The sequence below is a fragment of the Liolophura sinensis genome, chromosome 1, assembly GCF_032854445.1.
Source record: "Liolophura sinensis isolate JHLJ2023 chromosome 1, CUHK_Ljap_v2, whole genome shotgun sequence".
In the NCBI taxonomy this organism is placed as follows: Eukaryota; Metazoa; Mollusca; class Polyplacophora; order Chitonida; family Chitonidae; genus Liolophura; species Liolophura sinensis.
In genome coordinates this window covers 1300993-1317834 of record NC_088295.1, presented here as the reverse complement: position 1 = coordinate 1317834, position 16842 = coordinate 1300993, and the positions used below count along the sequence as shown (strand labels likewise).

The 16842-nt window shown below is 41.6% G+C and overlaps 1 protein-coding gene across 1 annotated transcript; it reads right to left on the bottom strand.

The window, feature by feature from the left end:
* Positions 1-814: 814 nt before the first annotated feature.
* On the bottom strand, positions 815-8686 carry LOC135461852 (antistasin-like). Its single transcript, XM_064739109.1, has 5 exons — positions 8661-8686; positions 8311-8403; positions 6372-6533; positions 5344-5499; positions 815-1175 (listed from the first exon to the last, which is right to left on the bottom strand). The coding sequence occupies exons 1-5, from the start codon at positions 8680-8682 to the stop codon at positions 1162-1164; spliced, it is 447 nt and encodes a 148-aa protein (XP_064595179.1). The 5' UTR covers positions 8683-8686; the 3' UTR covers positions 815-1161.
* Between the last annotated feature and the right edge of the window lie 8156 nt (positions 8687-16842).

Below are 16842 nucleotides of genomic sequence, written 5' to 3'. Positions count from 1 at the left end.
TAAATAAATAAAAGTTCGATTTTAGAGGTCTTTTATTAAACCACAACATGAAGTGAGAGTCTGTATACTTCTGTGGGAAATTTGGTCATTAGCTTACCAAAGGCCTGCGGATCACTCAGCCATAGAAACTAACCAATAGGCGAAACATGCTTGACATTGGTGATAAACACGTGAATTCATTGGAATTTCGATTTTGTTGCCAATTCGAAGTCAACTTGGGAGAGATAGACCTGTGTGACTTGCAAGCTTGTTTTGATGATATAAAATGCACCGGCCTAATCGATGACTTGTGCGTGCTTTGCATCGAACAACTTTCAACACTGGACTAGTGAAGACATATATGGAGGTATATCCAGTATTAATCCGTATACTAACCTAAAACGTACGGAAACGTGAAGAATACTAACGTGTTCTTGAAGATAAAATGTATGGGATCCCGTTTTTTGGACTGGTGTTTAACTTGAAGATTATTTCGTGAACAAGACCTGGTGATCAGGTTAGTTTGTTAATGGAGAAACTTGAGTCGATCTAAAGCAGAGACTACCGCACCGCATGATATCTGAACAACCTCCTGACGTAAAGCCTCCGCTGGACCATAACCATAGGGAAAGATAACTCTAGAAAGGCCAGATGGTCGCTTTGAAACGAAAATCGATATGTGATCTTGATATATTAGCTGAAGTGTGAACAATTTTGTCTTGGCACAATAACTGGGACCTGCCAAATCTCTGCTGTAGTGTAGGCTCTATAGACCTAACTTAACAATTACATCTTTTACCGAGCTCTGTTAAGTGGATCAGCATTCAGTTACATCCTGTTGACTTTTGTTTTATTTATTAAGACATCTACTTACAAATATAGGTAACAGAAAATGTTATATACAGTATGCACAGATACACAAAGACCCGATCTACAATAAAGCACCGAAATCAGGTTGCTGTATAAAATATTTCTATATAGACATATGCACAACTGGCTTACAGATTACAGGGTATACTCGGTTCTACCCATAGTCACAGCACGTGGTAAACACTGTTGGTTCTGATCACACTGAAAGACAACTGAGAACCGATTTTATGCAGCAGAGAGTTCACGTGCATGTCTTCGTGGGGTCGTAGCTATAGATGGCCGGCACATGACTCGCTGCAGGTACGTAGCACTTTAAGGGGTGTACTCTGAAATCAGAACAAATATAAGTGAGCCAAAAATTCAACAACCAGCGAGCTGTAATTTATGAAAATGACTGAAAACGAAATGAAATGTATACAGACCTACTTTTATGACATTTTTTACATGGGTCTGTGTTCTACACGCACTTTTGTTTCTCCTGACCTGTATGCCTATTGGCTTTATTTCACTGGCGGTCAGGTTTAGGAGTGGAAGAAGAAAAACATGCATGCAGAGCCCGCGGCAGAACCACACACAGTATGTCGTACAGATACCAGGTGAGATAACTTTTCACCCGCCGCACACACAGTATGTCGTACAGATGCGAGGTGAGATAACTATTCACCTGCCGCACACACAGTATGTCGTACAGATACGGGGTGAGATACCTTTTAACTCACCACACACACAGTATGACTGACAGATACGAGGTGAGGTAACTTTTCACCCACCATACACAGTATGACGGACAGACACGAGGTTAGGTAACTTTTCACTCACCACACACAGGATGACGGACAGATACGAGGCGAGATACCTTTTCATCTATCATACACAAAGTGTGACATAATAGAGACGAGGTGAGATAACTTTTTACCTACCGCACACACAGTATAACGTACAGATACGAGGTGAGATAATTTTTCACCTGACGCACACACAGTATGTCGTACAGATACCAGGAGAGAGAACTATTCACCTACCGCACACACAGTATGTCGTACAGATACCAGGTGAGATAACTATTCACCTGCCGCACACACAGCCAAACATGCATGAAGAGCCCGCGGCAGAAATCCGCTCCCTTCGCTGTGGGTTCCAGACTGACCGACAGAAACTGGACACGATCTGGCGAACGCCTTGGCCAAGAACCCAGTGGTTGGAGCTCGACAGTGCTTTATACAAACAATCGGCGACCCCACCCACTCCCGTTACATTCGAAGGCTACCTATATATATGAACTATGGGTAGAGTAATTTAACCCCAAGGAAGTCCTGGGAACACGGAAGAACAAATTAACAAACATACTGGATGGCAGGTAAATTTTTGGTAACATTGTTTAGTATTCTTTCACTCATGGGTAAAAAGAGTTATTCCAACATTCAGTGTTGGGATAAGAGTTGGATTAACTTCCTGTTACATCAGAGTTCCTAACCTTTGATAGCATGGTCTGTAAAGCCGACCTTAGAATTCAATGTTTGAGCGCCTTTAACTCTTTTCACAAAAATGTAAAAAAAAAATAAATAAATAAAAAATGTTCGATTTTTAGAGATCTTTTCTTTAACCACAACATGAAGTAAGAGTATCTGTGGGAAGATTGAGCATTAACTTACCAAAGGTTGGTGGATCGCCGTAACAGATACCAGGTGAGATAACTATTCACCTGCCGCACACACAACCAGATATGCATGCAGAGCCCGCGGCAGAAATCCGCTCCCTTCGCTGTGGGTTCCAGACTGACCGACAGAAACTAGAACCCAGTGGCTGTAGCTCGACAGAGCTTTATACAAAGAATCGGCGACCCCCCACCCCCGTTACATTCGAAGGCTACCTATTTATATGAACTATGCGTAGAGTAATTTAACCCTAAGGAACTTCCGGGATCACAAAAGAACAAATAAACAAAAATACTGGATGGTAGGTAAATTCACAAACATACTGGATGGCAGGTTAATTAACAAACATACTGCATGACAGGTTAATTCACAAACATACTGGACGGCAGGTTAATTTACAAACATACTGGATGGCAGGTAAATTCACAAACATACTGGATGGCAGGTAAAATCACAAACATACTGGATGGCAGGTTAATTAACAAACATACTGGATGGCAGGTTAATTAACAAACATACTGGATGGCAGGTTAATTAACAAACATACTGGATGGAGGGTTAATTAACAGCATACTGGATGGCAGGTAAATTCACAAACATACTGGATGGCAGGTTAATTCACAAACATACTGGATTGCAGGTTAATTAACAAACATACTGGATGGCAGGTTAATTCACAAACATACTGGATGGCAGGTTAATTAACAAGCATACTGGACGGCAGGTTAATTAACAAACATACTGGATGGAAGGTTAATTAACAAACATACTGGATGGAGGGTTAATTAACAACATACTGGATGGAAGGTTAGTTAACAAACATACTGTATGGAAGGTTAATTAACAAACATACTGGATGGAAGGTTAGTTAACAAACATACTGTATGGAAGGTTAATTAACAAACATACTGGATGGAAGGTTAGTTAACAAACATACTGGGTGGAAGGTTAATTAACAAACATACTGGATGGAAGGTTAGTTAACAAACATACTGTATGGAAGGTTAGTTAACAAACATACTGTATGGAAGGTTAATTAACAAACACACTGGGTGGTAGGTTAATTAACAAACATACTGGATGGAAGGTTAGTTAACAAACATACTGTATGGAAGGTTAATTAACAAACATACTGGATGGAAGGTTAGTTAACAAACATACTGTATGGAAGGTTAATTAACAAACATACTGGATGGAAGGTTAGTTAACAAACATACTGGGTGGAAGGTTAATTAACAAACATACTGGATGGAAGGTTAATTAACAAACATACTGGGTGGAAGGTTAGTTAACAAACATACTGTATGGAAGGTTAATTAACAAACACACTGGGTGGTAGGTTAATTAACAAACATACTGCATGGCAGGTTAAATGTTACTGACAACTGCACGGTTTGCAGAAAGTCTATTATAGTTCACTTAAAATGTACTATTGGCACTTTTCTGACCGTGATCTGACGTTGTACCGGCTCTGGCAATAACGCTGACAACAATGGACGAGTACCTTTAGCGTATTGTCACAGACAAACAAAAAACATGAATGAACGTTCACTGAGTTAGTCTAAAGAGTTCGTCATCACAGACCTCTACACAACACCATGTCTTCTGATACACCGGCTGTACATAGATAGGCCATTCATCCCCAAAATGAAAACGGACCATTGTCTTTACCAGCTTCATTGAAGAGGCACGTTTCTGTGTCCCTTTTTGATGGTAGTGACGCATTTCTTTGGAACATGGTTTGTTAATAGATATTAGGAAACATTGTTCAGTGAGCGAGAGTATGACATCTTCGATTGATTAGCTAGAACACCCGACGCCAGAGTAACAACAATGACTTGCAAAATTGTGTGGCCTACCTGAATGCGCGAACTCCTGTCACATCACAAAACGTGAGAAGTACGTGGTGCGAATACAGCCACGTTTGACACGAGACTGCGTGGTCGTATCTGTTCTAAAGCCGGGAGCGATTGTAAAGACACTTTTACTTGTATACCACGGACAAGTTCAACATTAGGCGAGGCTGATCCTACATTTCGCCTGACTGACTGATGGCTATGTTTAAAATTAAACCTGTAATTAGATTAATTGTTAGCCATGAAAGTGTCTTTTGAAAACGGTTTATTTCCTCTTCATACTGACAAATTTAGCCTCCAAAGTTTTTAACCAGCTTTGACCTCAAGAACCGCCACATTAAGTAAAATCTTTTATGATATTAAATTAATCGGCAAGCAGATAATCTCTGAAGACCTTTCTTACAAGTACTAAGGGTGAAGGTATTTTCTTGGTACACTGCCTGTCTTGTCACGTGTTTCATCATGGAATTACTGCATGGTTATGAAGGAAAATATCTTGGTAGACTAACATACATATAGGTTTATTAATGTAGTGGCTTGTAAATGTACTGGCTTGTAAATGTACTGGCTTATTAATGTACTGACTTATTAATGTACTGGCTCATTAATGTACTAACTTATTAATGTACTGGCTTGTAAATGTACTGGCATGTAAATGTACTGGCTTATGAATGTACTGGCTTATGAATGTATTGGCTTATGAATGTATTGGCTTATTAATACATTGACGTTTTAATAGATTGGCTTATTAATAGATTGGTTTATTAATGGATTGACTTTTTAATGGATTAGCTTATTAATGAATTGGCTTATAAATGGATTGATTTACTAATATATTGACTTATTAATGGGTTGGCTTGTTAATGCATTGGTTTGTTAATATATTGGCTTAATTCCAGGCCGTGAGAATTCCAGGACGGAAGAACAGAAGAAGGGAACTGTTGACATACGCCTACATGCACGTGTAGCGTTATTGTGCTTACCTTTGAAGGCCGGGCTGGACCGAGGCCTAGAGAGGCTGACAATATCCGGTATGGCCACCTCACATTGACAGGTATCACACCCGTTACCGTCCTTTTTGTAAACGCCACACGCCGGAAGGTAAAATGGACAGGCTCTAGGAACACACGTTGTCTTGGCTGTAACATAAACTGCGCATTCATCACTGCCGGCCACATTATTGTACGAACCGATATTGTATTCATACTTACACATTATTGTATAAACATATATTGTATTCATACTTACACATTATTGTATGAACCGATATTGTATTCATACTTACACATTATTGTATGAACCGATATTGTATTCATACTTACACATTATTGTATGAACCGATATTGTATTCATACTTACACATTATTGTATGAACAGATATTGTATTCATACTTACACATTATTGTATGAACAGATATTGTATTCATACTTACACATTATTGTATGAACAGATATTGTATTCATACTTACACATTATTGTATGAACAGATATTGTATTCATACTTACACATTATTGTACGAACCGATATTGTGTTCATACTTACACATTATTGTACGAACCGATATTGTGTTCATACTTACACATTATTGTGTGAACAGATATTGTATTCATATTTACTTGAAAACCAAATGCATTTAGTTGTTTAGATACACACAAACTGATGGAGAAAGAACATTTATCACAATTGCATGTATTACAGCATGGTGGATTTTCACCTATTACACCTACATTACACCTGTGCAACAGAGAGATATGAGATGAGATAGCTTTTCACCTATGCCGGAGAGATACGAGGCGAGATAACATTTCACCCACCACATACACAGATTCAAGGATAGGTAACTTTTCACTCATCACACACAGGATGACGTAACAGATACGAGGTGAGATAACTTTTCACCCATTATACAGAGTATGACTGACAGATACGAGGTGAGATATCTTTTCGCCCATCATACACAGTATGAAAGAAAGATACGGGTTGAGATAACGTTCAGCAAATCCTCCTACCTGGGACAGTTTGAGGTTGAGGTGTGGTGTTTGTGTGGGTTGCGCATTCACAGGTGTCACAGCCATCGTCGTCCTTGGCGTACACGTCACATGCCGGACGGAAAAAGAGACAGACGGGCGGGCCACATTTCTGGCCTGGGGCATCATCCTCTTCTGAGACCGCTGGAAATAGACTTACATATACATACACAAGAACACGCAGATATACATACTTACACAAACACACACATATATTACACACAATGTGGCGGGTTCATGTTCTGTATGCAGTCAGACGCAAGCTAAAAATATTTATTTATATATTTATTTATTCGATTGGTGTTTAAAAGTTGAAAGAATGTACTCTTCTTCCAGACAATGACACAGGGTACTGCCGTACTCATCCCGGGCACAGTCAAATGGACATACATTTCCCCTCCAGACAATGACACTGAGTACTGCCGTACTCATCCCGAGCGCAGCCAAATGGGCATTTACTCATCTTCCAGACAATGACACTGAGTACTGCCGTACTCATCCCAGGCACAGTCAAATGGACACACCAGAATGGACATGTACTCACCTTCCTGACAATGACACAGAACACAACCATACTCATCCCGGACACAGCCAAATGGACACAGCAGAATGGACATGTACTCACCTTCCTGACAATGACACAGAACACAACCATACTCATCCCGGACACAGCCAAATGCACACACCAGAATGGACATGTACTCACCTTCCTGACAATGACACAGAACACAACCATACTCATCCCGGACACAGCCAAATGCACACACCAGAATGGACAGGTACTCACCTTCCTGACAATGACACAGAACACAACCATACTCATCCCGGACACAGCCAAATGGACACACCAGAATAGACATGTACTCACCTTCCTGACAATGACACAGAGCACAACCATACTCATCCCGGACACAGCCAAATGGACACACCAGAATGGACATGTACTCACCTTCCTGACAATGACACAGAACACAACCATACTCATCCAGGACACAGCCAAATAGGCACACCAGAATGGACATGTACTCATCATCCTGACAAGGACACAAAGCACAGCTGTACTCATCCCGGACACAGCCAAATGGACACACCAGAATGGACATGTACTCACCTTCCTGACAATGACACAGAACACAACCATACTCATCCCGGACACAGCCAAATGGGCACACAAGAATGGACATCTACTCACCATCCTGACAAGGACACAAAGCACAGCTGTACTCATCCCGGACACAGCCAAATGGACACACCAGAATGGACATGTACTCACCATCCTGACAAGGACACAAAGCACAGCCGTACTCATCCCGGACACAGCCAAATGTACACACCAGAATGGACATGTACTCACCATCTTGACAATGACACAGAACACAACCATACTCATCCCGGACACAGCCAAATGGACACACCAGAATGAACATGTACTCACCATCCTGACAAGGACACAAAGCACAGCCGTACTCATCCCGGACACAGCCAAATGGACACACCAGAATGGACATGTACTCACCATCCTGACAAGGACACAAAGCACAGCCGTACTCATCCCGGACAAAGCCAAATGGACACACCAGAATGGACATGTACTCACCTTCCTGACAATGACACAGAACACAACCATACTCATCCCGGACACAGCCAAATGGACACACCAGAATGGACATGTACTCACCTTCCTGACAATGACACAGAACACAACCATACTCATCCCGGACACAGCCAAATGGGCACACCAGAATGGACATGTACTCACCATCCTGACAAGGACACAAAGCACAGCCGTACTCATTCCGGACACAGCCAAATGGACACAGCAGAATGGACATGTACTCACCATCCTGACAAGGACACAAAGCACAGCTGTACTCATCCCGGACACAGCCAAATGGACACACAAGAATGGACATGTACTCACCATCTTGACAATGACACAGAGCACAGCCATACTCATCCCGAACATAACCAAATGGACACCATATATCACACAGCGGTTTGTCGCCACAATATGCTGTAAATGAGAAATATCAATATATTTATAATTATACACCATTTCAAGTCTGAATGATAAGTGTTTTATGTCGTAAATAACGGAATTATTAAAAATGTACTGAATGTATAAAGAGATATTAAGAGATGTCAGCCATCATACTGTCGTCACTACTCTGGTCTTACTCTCTATGCTGTATGTCTATCACACTGTCTTCACTACTCTGGTCTTACTTTTTATGCTGTACATCTTTAATTATATAGAACTGTTGAACTTACGCATTGCGTTTGCCATTTCCATAACCAGAATCTGCGAAAACAGAAAAGATATTTCAGTAAACAATGTAATAACATCAATACTGCACTACAAAGTTATCGAAAAAAGTGTAAAAATCAGGATAGAGCAATGTGAAGTTATACGTATCATTGCACATCGAAGTTATTAGGTAGCAACACAATCAAGTCTACGCAGACCTTGTAGAGTTAGTAAGCCACGCCACTGCTGCACGCCGAAAGTGAAAGCGACGTATTCCAATTCACGGCCTAGTTTCAAATTTGTCGTACGATATTTTGGTCGTCACTATTACCGCACCATTGTCCTATATGTACGATTATCATACATGTACATCTTTGTGGAACTGGGCCCAGGTGTATATATGTAAAAAGCGCATCCACCTCTACATGGATACGGTATACCGAGTTGTGTAATCCAAATCTTACCAGCACTTGTGTCTCATTGTTATTGTGTGCCGATTGCCGTGTGCTTCCACTCGGCCCTTTTCGTTGATAGACGTTATAAGTTTTTCTGATAAGGTCTATGGAACTTTAAAACTCCTGAAGAGGGGTTATACGTTTCTAGATCTACGTGTCCACGTTTACGCCAGAGACGTCAGTGTGACGTTCCATGCATGTGCAAGACATTTGAAGACATTTTCTCAGAGGTTCGCTGAGGCATCCCTGTTTTGCTCATTGTACATTTGTAATAGAGTTACATGTATTTCGCTTTATGGGGAAAGTGAGAAAATAGGTGTAAAGCAGAGTCCGTATTGTTTGGTGTGAATGTGGTGTCCAGGTGCATAGGCCTATATCGAGAATTACACAATTAATTAATTGACATGGCCTGCGTGAATTAGTTTTTCCGTCGGAACCCGGGACATCGAGCATCCTGTAAAAAAGGGTATAAAATTCGGGGCCAATTTGCCATGCCCTCTGAGCTCATTCATGATGTTTTGTGTGGAGATTTCAAGGTTTGCTTAGTATGGCCTGTGACTGCGTGTCTCGTGAGCTGGTATGTCAGAGATAATCCTCTTGTCCACAAACACGGGCCGTGCGATGTGGAGACCACCCTGTCCCCAGCTGGTATATCAGCTCAGCAGCTTATCTCTGTCAAGAAGATGACAAACAACGGTCGGTGTCACTGACAATTCCCCACTCCACCCCCCCCCCCCCCCCCTTACACACACAGATAAACTCAGAGAGAAAACGTCAGCTGGCGCAGGCTCGATATCACAGATATAGGGGAGCTGGGGAGCAACACAACGTACATCAGACATTTTCGGACAATACATAAGACGCACAAGCGCCAATCACTTCATGATAATGTATTGAGCTTTCCCTCAGCTAATAGAGTGTGGCTGAGTGCAACTGAATAATCAATGTACAATATTTCAAAAATTTATATACCTACAAATATATAATAGGAAGGAAACTAATGGTAATAATAGCTGTGTGGGAAAAGTGTAATAATGTCTGTATACGTGGGATGTAATAGTACTTGTGCAAGTGGTATGTAATATTGGCTGTGTAAGTGAGATGTAATGTTTTGTGAGATGTAATAATAGCTGTGTAGGTGAGATGTAATAATAGCTGTGTGGCAGAAGAGTAATAACAGCTGTGTAGGTGATATGTAATAATGGCTCTGTACGTCAGATGTAAAAACAGTTGTGCAAGTGAGATATAATAATGGCTGTGCATATGAGATGTAATAACGTTTTTGTGAGATGTAATAATGGCTGTGCATGTGAAATGTAAAAATATATGTGTAGGTGAGATGTAATAATGGCTGTGTAGGTGAGATGTAATAAGAGCTGTGTAGGTGAGATGTAATAATGTGTTGATGAGATGTAATAATGGCTGTGCATGTGAGTTGTAATAATTGTCCTGCATTTGAGATGCAATAATAGCTGTGCAAGTGAGATGTCATAATAGTTTTATAGGTGAAATGTAATAATAGCTGCGGAGGCAAGATGTAATAATAGCTGTGTGGGTGAGATGTAATAATAGCTGTGTAGGAGAGATGTAATACTAGCTGTGTGGGTGAGATGTAAAAATAGTTGTATTGGTGAGATGTAATAATAACTGTGTAAAAGAGATGTGCTAATAGCTGTGTAGGAAAGATGTAATAATGGCTGTGCATGTGAGATGTGATAATAGCTGTACATGTGAGATGTAATAATAGCCGGGTAAGTGAGATGTAATAACAGCTGTGTAGGCGAGATGTAATAACAGTTGTGAAGACGCGATGTAATAATAGCTGAATCAAGCACCGGATCATCCAGAGAATCACAAGCGCTGAATTACCCAGATAGCCACAAGCACTGAATCATCCACAGGACAACTAGCACTGAACCATCCGCAGAATCACAAGCGCCGAACCATCCACAAAAGCACAATCACTGAATCATCCATAAAACTACAACAGCCGAATCACTGATATATCCCAAGGACTAAATCATGCATCGAACTACAAGCACTGAATCATCCAGAGATCCACAAGTTCTGAATCCCCCATAGAGCTACCAGCGCTGAATCATCCAGCCACTAGCATTAGATCATCCAGAGAACCACAAGCGCTGAACCATCTGCAGAACCATAAGCGCTGAACCATCCTCAGAACCACAAGCGCTGGGCCATCAACAGAGCCACATGCACTAAACCATCCACAGAACCACAAGCGCTGAATCATCCACAGAACCACAACCACTGAATTATCAATAAAACCACCAGTATTAAACCATCCACAGAACCACAAGCGCTGAATCATCCACAGAACCACAATGGCTGAATTATCTATAAAACCACAACGGCTGAATCGCTGGTATAACCAAAGCACTAAATCATGCATAGGACTACAAGCACTGAATCACCCACAGAACCACAAGCACTGAATCACCCATAGTGCTTCAAGCGCTGAATCATCAAGAGAGCCACTAAAATTAAATCATCCACAGAACCACAAGCACTGATTCATCCATAGAACTACAAACACTGAATCACCTTAGAACCACAAGCACCGAATCATCCATAGGACCACAAGCACTGAATCATCCAGAGAACCACAGGCACTGAATCATCCAGAGAACCACAAGCACTTAATCATCCATAGGACCACAACCACTGAATCATCCAGAGAACCACAAGCACTTAATCATCCATAGGACCACAACCACTGAATCATCCACAGAACCACAAGCACTGAATCATCCGCAGAACCACAAGCACTGAATCATCCAGAGAACCACAAGTGCTGAATCATCCAGAGAACCACAACCAGTGAATCATCCAGAGAACCACAACCAGTGAATCATCCAGAGAACCACAAGTGCTGAAGCATCCATAGGACCACAAGCACGGAATCATCCAGAGAACCACAACCACTGAATCATCCAGAGAACCACAAGTGCTGAATCATCCAGAGAACCACAACCACTAAATCATCCAGAGAACCACAACCAGTGAATCATCCTGAGAACCACAAGTGCTGAATCTTCCTTAGATCCACAAGCACCGAATCATTCATAGCATGTACAAAATCCCTTAAAGGCCATGAAAGAATGGCGTGAAGTGGTTGTAGGACGTTAATCGAGAACAAAGTATAATTTCGTTTTGACAATGTTTATAAATGACAAATTGAATATTGACTATTTCGGTATCAGGTGAGATGAGGGAACTGAAATGGAGGTACATAAATGGTAAAAAAGGAAGAAAGAATGAATAGCAGCCATAGTGATACCTGTATGCATGTTAGCTATACAGAACACGAAAACGTCCCCAATGTAAACGCGATGTATGAATGTTGGCATGCAAGTCATTTTATCCATAACCGTGAATAAATACCCCTATTCCATTGAAGTCAAGAGAAAAGCAACATATATTTATTTATTTATTTGATTGGTGTTTTACGCTGTACTCAAGAATATTTCACTTATACGACGGCGGCCAGCATTATGGTGGGTGGAAACCGGGCACAGCCCGGGGGAAACCCACGACCATCCGCAGGTTGCTGGCAGACCTTCCCACTTACGGTCGGAGAGGAAGCCAGCATGAGCTGGACTTGAACTCACAGCGACCGCATTGGTGAGAGGCTCCTGGGTCATTACGCTGCGCTAGCGCGCTAACCGACGGAGCCACGGAGGCCCCCAAAAGCAACATATACCAACAACATTAAACAAATGAATGGTAGTGATTAAAGAGCATCACTTTACAATGGCGGTAAGTGATCGAGGGGCGGTGGACCAATGACAATGACGAAAGAGTTCCAGCTACCAATGGCGGTAAGAAATCGAGTGGCGGTGTACGAAGAGTAGTGATTAAGGAGTACTAGTTACCAATGGCGGTATTATGAAGTAATCGAATGGCGGTGTACGAACAGTAGTGATGAAAGAGTTGCACTTACCAATGGCGGTAAGAAATCGAGTGGCGGTACTACTGGCCCAAAAGTAATTCATTGGCGGTGTATGGAAGCTAGAACAACGGGAATTTGTTGCAACCAGTGAATGGTACAGTAGGCCTATGTGAAGTGATGATAAGTGTGTAGCACTGCCTGAAGGAACTACATACCTCGATCATGTTGCTTTTGTCATTGTAGTCAGAGGTTAATAAAGCTAGTGGGTTTACGAAGAATTAACTTATTTTGGAAGAAACCCGCAATACAGGACTTCAGTGCAGGTGCCGTTTGTAAGTGCTGTGCATCGAAGGAGATAAAGTAAATAAGCATTGGGATTGGGAACAGTTACATCTACTACATGTGAGTTTTCAATGAAATAGTTACGCTAAACGGAGCCACGCGTATATACGAAATGAGATGGGCGAATAAGGCTATTATAAAACTATAAAATGTTGCTCCATTTGTCATAATTGATTAAAGGTAAAAGTATAATTCGTCATTTAGTCTATGGTAGATAGAGCGTACGACGAACATACAAATTAACTCATATAATCAGGACATATTTGAAGAACACTTTTGAAGTCACATACCATTGCACAAATTATTCCATCACCAGCCATGATCGCTAGAGTGACTCAAACTTGCCCGGACACCTAAACAGAAACGTTAATAAACACTCACTACGATCATGGTAAAGGCACAGTATGTTACCTGTTACAATGCTGAGTTACCTGTTACAATGCTGAGTTACCTGTTACAACGCTGAGTTACCTGTTACAACGCTGAGTTACCTGTTACAATTAGAGAGTTACCTGTTACAATGCAGAGTTACCTGTTACAATGCAGAGCCACCTGTTACAGCGCGTGTTTCCCGTTTCAGATATTTATGCGGAAGAGTTTTAAAAAAATCTTGACATTTTTTTTTTTACATCTTTCATTTCAGTACAGTTAACTTATGTAAGACATTTTCACTGATGTGATGACATTGTGACAACCTTAAATAGTACTTACCTGTGCAGAAAAGCCTGAACACATAGAGCACCTGAGATGACAATATGGTGTCTGAGAAATGCACAGGTGCTATTCCGTTATTTCACACCACTCCCTGGCTTTTTTCACCTGTGTGACTCTCTGTACGCACAGTCGTGTGGCTGGCCGGCGAGCCGCGCTAACGCGGAGAACCCATCCGGCCGGCATGGTCTGGGTCCACCGAGTTGTGCGCCTCGCGGCCTCAGCGCCTGGAGATCGTAGCCTCAGTAGTAACATGGCAGTGCATGGTGTGTCCACGCCTTACAATCAAGACAACGTGCACATTTCTTTGTTTAAATGGCGACCGAACCAGAGCACATCTCTCCTCGAACAAGATCGCTGTAATAAAAGGGCACGGCGGTAAAAAGATTGAAATAGTTTCTTTTAATTTGCATTGGCGGTTGATATTGCTAGCGACCTGGAGACAACGGATACCTAAAGAAAGGTCATGTCTGTGAGCGCCGCGGTCCACCTGGAACACGCCACATGTTTGTAATATTTGGGGGTTGTACATCGCTCTCGTGTCGGACATTACTGAAGGTTGCCGTAGAGGGCTATCTACTGGGCTTGCGCGCTAAGCGTTGGGTATTCTTAGCTACATAAATATATATTAAATCGTGTTTGGTATCAAGAAAGCGCACCTGACCACCCACAACCGCAGTATCATTTTACACTATTAATATAGGATTAAATCATATGTGCTATATATATATATATTCTCCAAATTAACCAAGTAGACCTAGGACAATGGCGGTATGAAACCTTACTGGTTGATTTGGGTGTCAGATTTTCGATTCTGCCGGCATAATCTTTTAGGCGTCTCATTCCGCTTTTGTTTTAGGGATCGGGTATGTATGCTTTGAGTGTTTCCTTCCGCTTCTGTTCAGGATTAGTGACCGGGTGTAAATCATTTGGGTGTTTCATTCCGCTTCTGTTCAGTATTAGTGACCAAGTGTGAAGCATTTGGGTGTTTCCTTCCGCTTCTGTTCAGGATTAGTGACCAAGTGTGAAGCATTTGGATATTTCGTTCCGCTTCTGTTCAGTATTAGTGACCAAATGTGAAGCATTTGGATGTTTCGTTCCGCTTCTGTTCAGTATTAGTGACCAAATGTGAAGCATTTGGGTGTTTCATTCCTCTTCTGTTCAGTATTAGTGACCAAGTGTGAAGCATTTGGGTGTTTCATTCCGCTTCTGTTCCGGATTTTTGACCAAGTGTGAAGCATTTGGGTGTTTCATTCCTCTTCTGTTCAGTATTAGTGACCAAGTGTGAAGCATTTGGGTGTTTCATTCCGCTTCTGTTCCGGATTTTTGACCAAGTGTGAAGCATTTGGGTGTTTCATACCGCAAAATGTAAAACTAAATGCACCATGTATGTGCGTGCCTGATCTTAACATTATGATATGTGGAATAGACTGTATGAACAGTCCAGCTCTCGATAGCGCGCCATGAATGTGGCCTTCAATTATGTGGTTTGTGAGGTAGGGGGGGCTCTCTCTGAACACAACGACTTTCTCCACATGTATAGCCCTTCCTGATAACCATTATTAAAGAGAAACATTCTTAAGGACGGTGCAAGATGCGGAGTTCATACATGTATTAATTGCATTATGAACGGCAATCTTTTAAAGGTTAACTGCCATTCTCACCACGTGTTTGACCTAGTTTAACTCACATCATTTTGTTGTACATACTAAATTGTCTGCATCACATTCATAAAACAAAAATTAAATGTTTAGGCATGAAATTAAATATATACATTAAATATAATTATAGGCCTGCAGATGACTTAACACAACATGCAACAAGACATAAATCCGCTTGGGATGTATAGTCCGTAAAAATGAATTAGCTCACATAGGGGCTTCCATACACACGACGGGCTTCCATACACACGAAGGGCTTCCATACACACGATCGAAGGGCTTCGATACACACTAAGGGCTTTCATACACACAAAGGGCTTCCATATACACGTAGGGCTTCCATACACACGATCTAAGGTCTTCCATACACATACACACGATCGAAGGGCTTCCATATGCATATGTATGTATGTGTGCTTACGTTTTTATGTCGTACTCTATTCAACATGTAAGATGTTGAACAGAGCGTATGGAGTTACAGCAATGTTGTAAAGACCATGTGTAAACGACCTATCATGTCCAGCATGTGTGTGTATGCATATGTATGTATGTGTGCTTACGTTTTTATGTCGTACTTATCAATTTTTGAGTAATATGACGATGAGAAGTGTTCTTGTGGCAGGGCGAGTCCCTGCGCCAAAGCGCTGTCGCCTCTGAAGTGTCATACATGCCAAAGACACCAGACAGAACACCCCGCACAGTCGCATAATACCGGGACAACCAGTCCTGTTTTCTTGTTCTAACTTGTGCTGAGCGCCAAGCGAGACAACAACAAGTACCGTTTTTTAAAGCCTCTTGTATGACTTGAATTGGGTTTGATCCTGGGTCTCACGACTTCGAGGCGTCCAGCGTGTGAGCGTTATTGAGAATGTTGTAGGAACTGTTGCTGACATGAATTGTGTTCCCCACTCTGGCTGTTCTATCAACCACACTCCTCAGTAAAGGATGGGTAGTGTATTATGATATATGAATTTGTTTTGATAAAAGATATACATGTTCATCATGGATCAAGGGTGATAATCTACTATTCTTTCTTACTCTTTAGGGTTATTTCCCTTAGCTGCATCGCTCTCCTCGCAGAGGAACCACTATGTTACCGACAGCCTCTGAGTGGAGAGTTTTG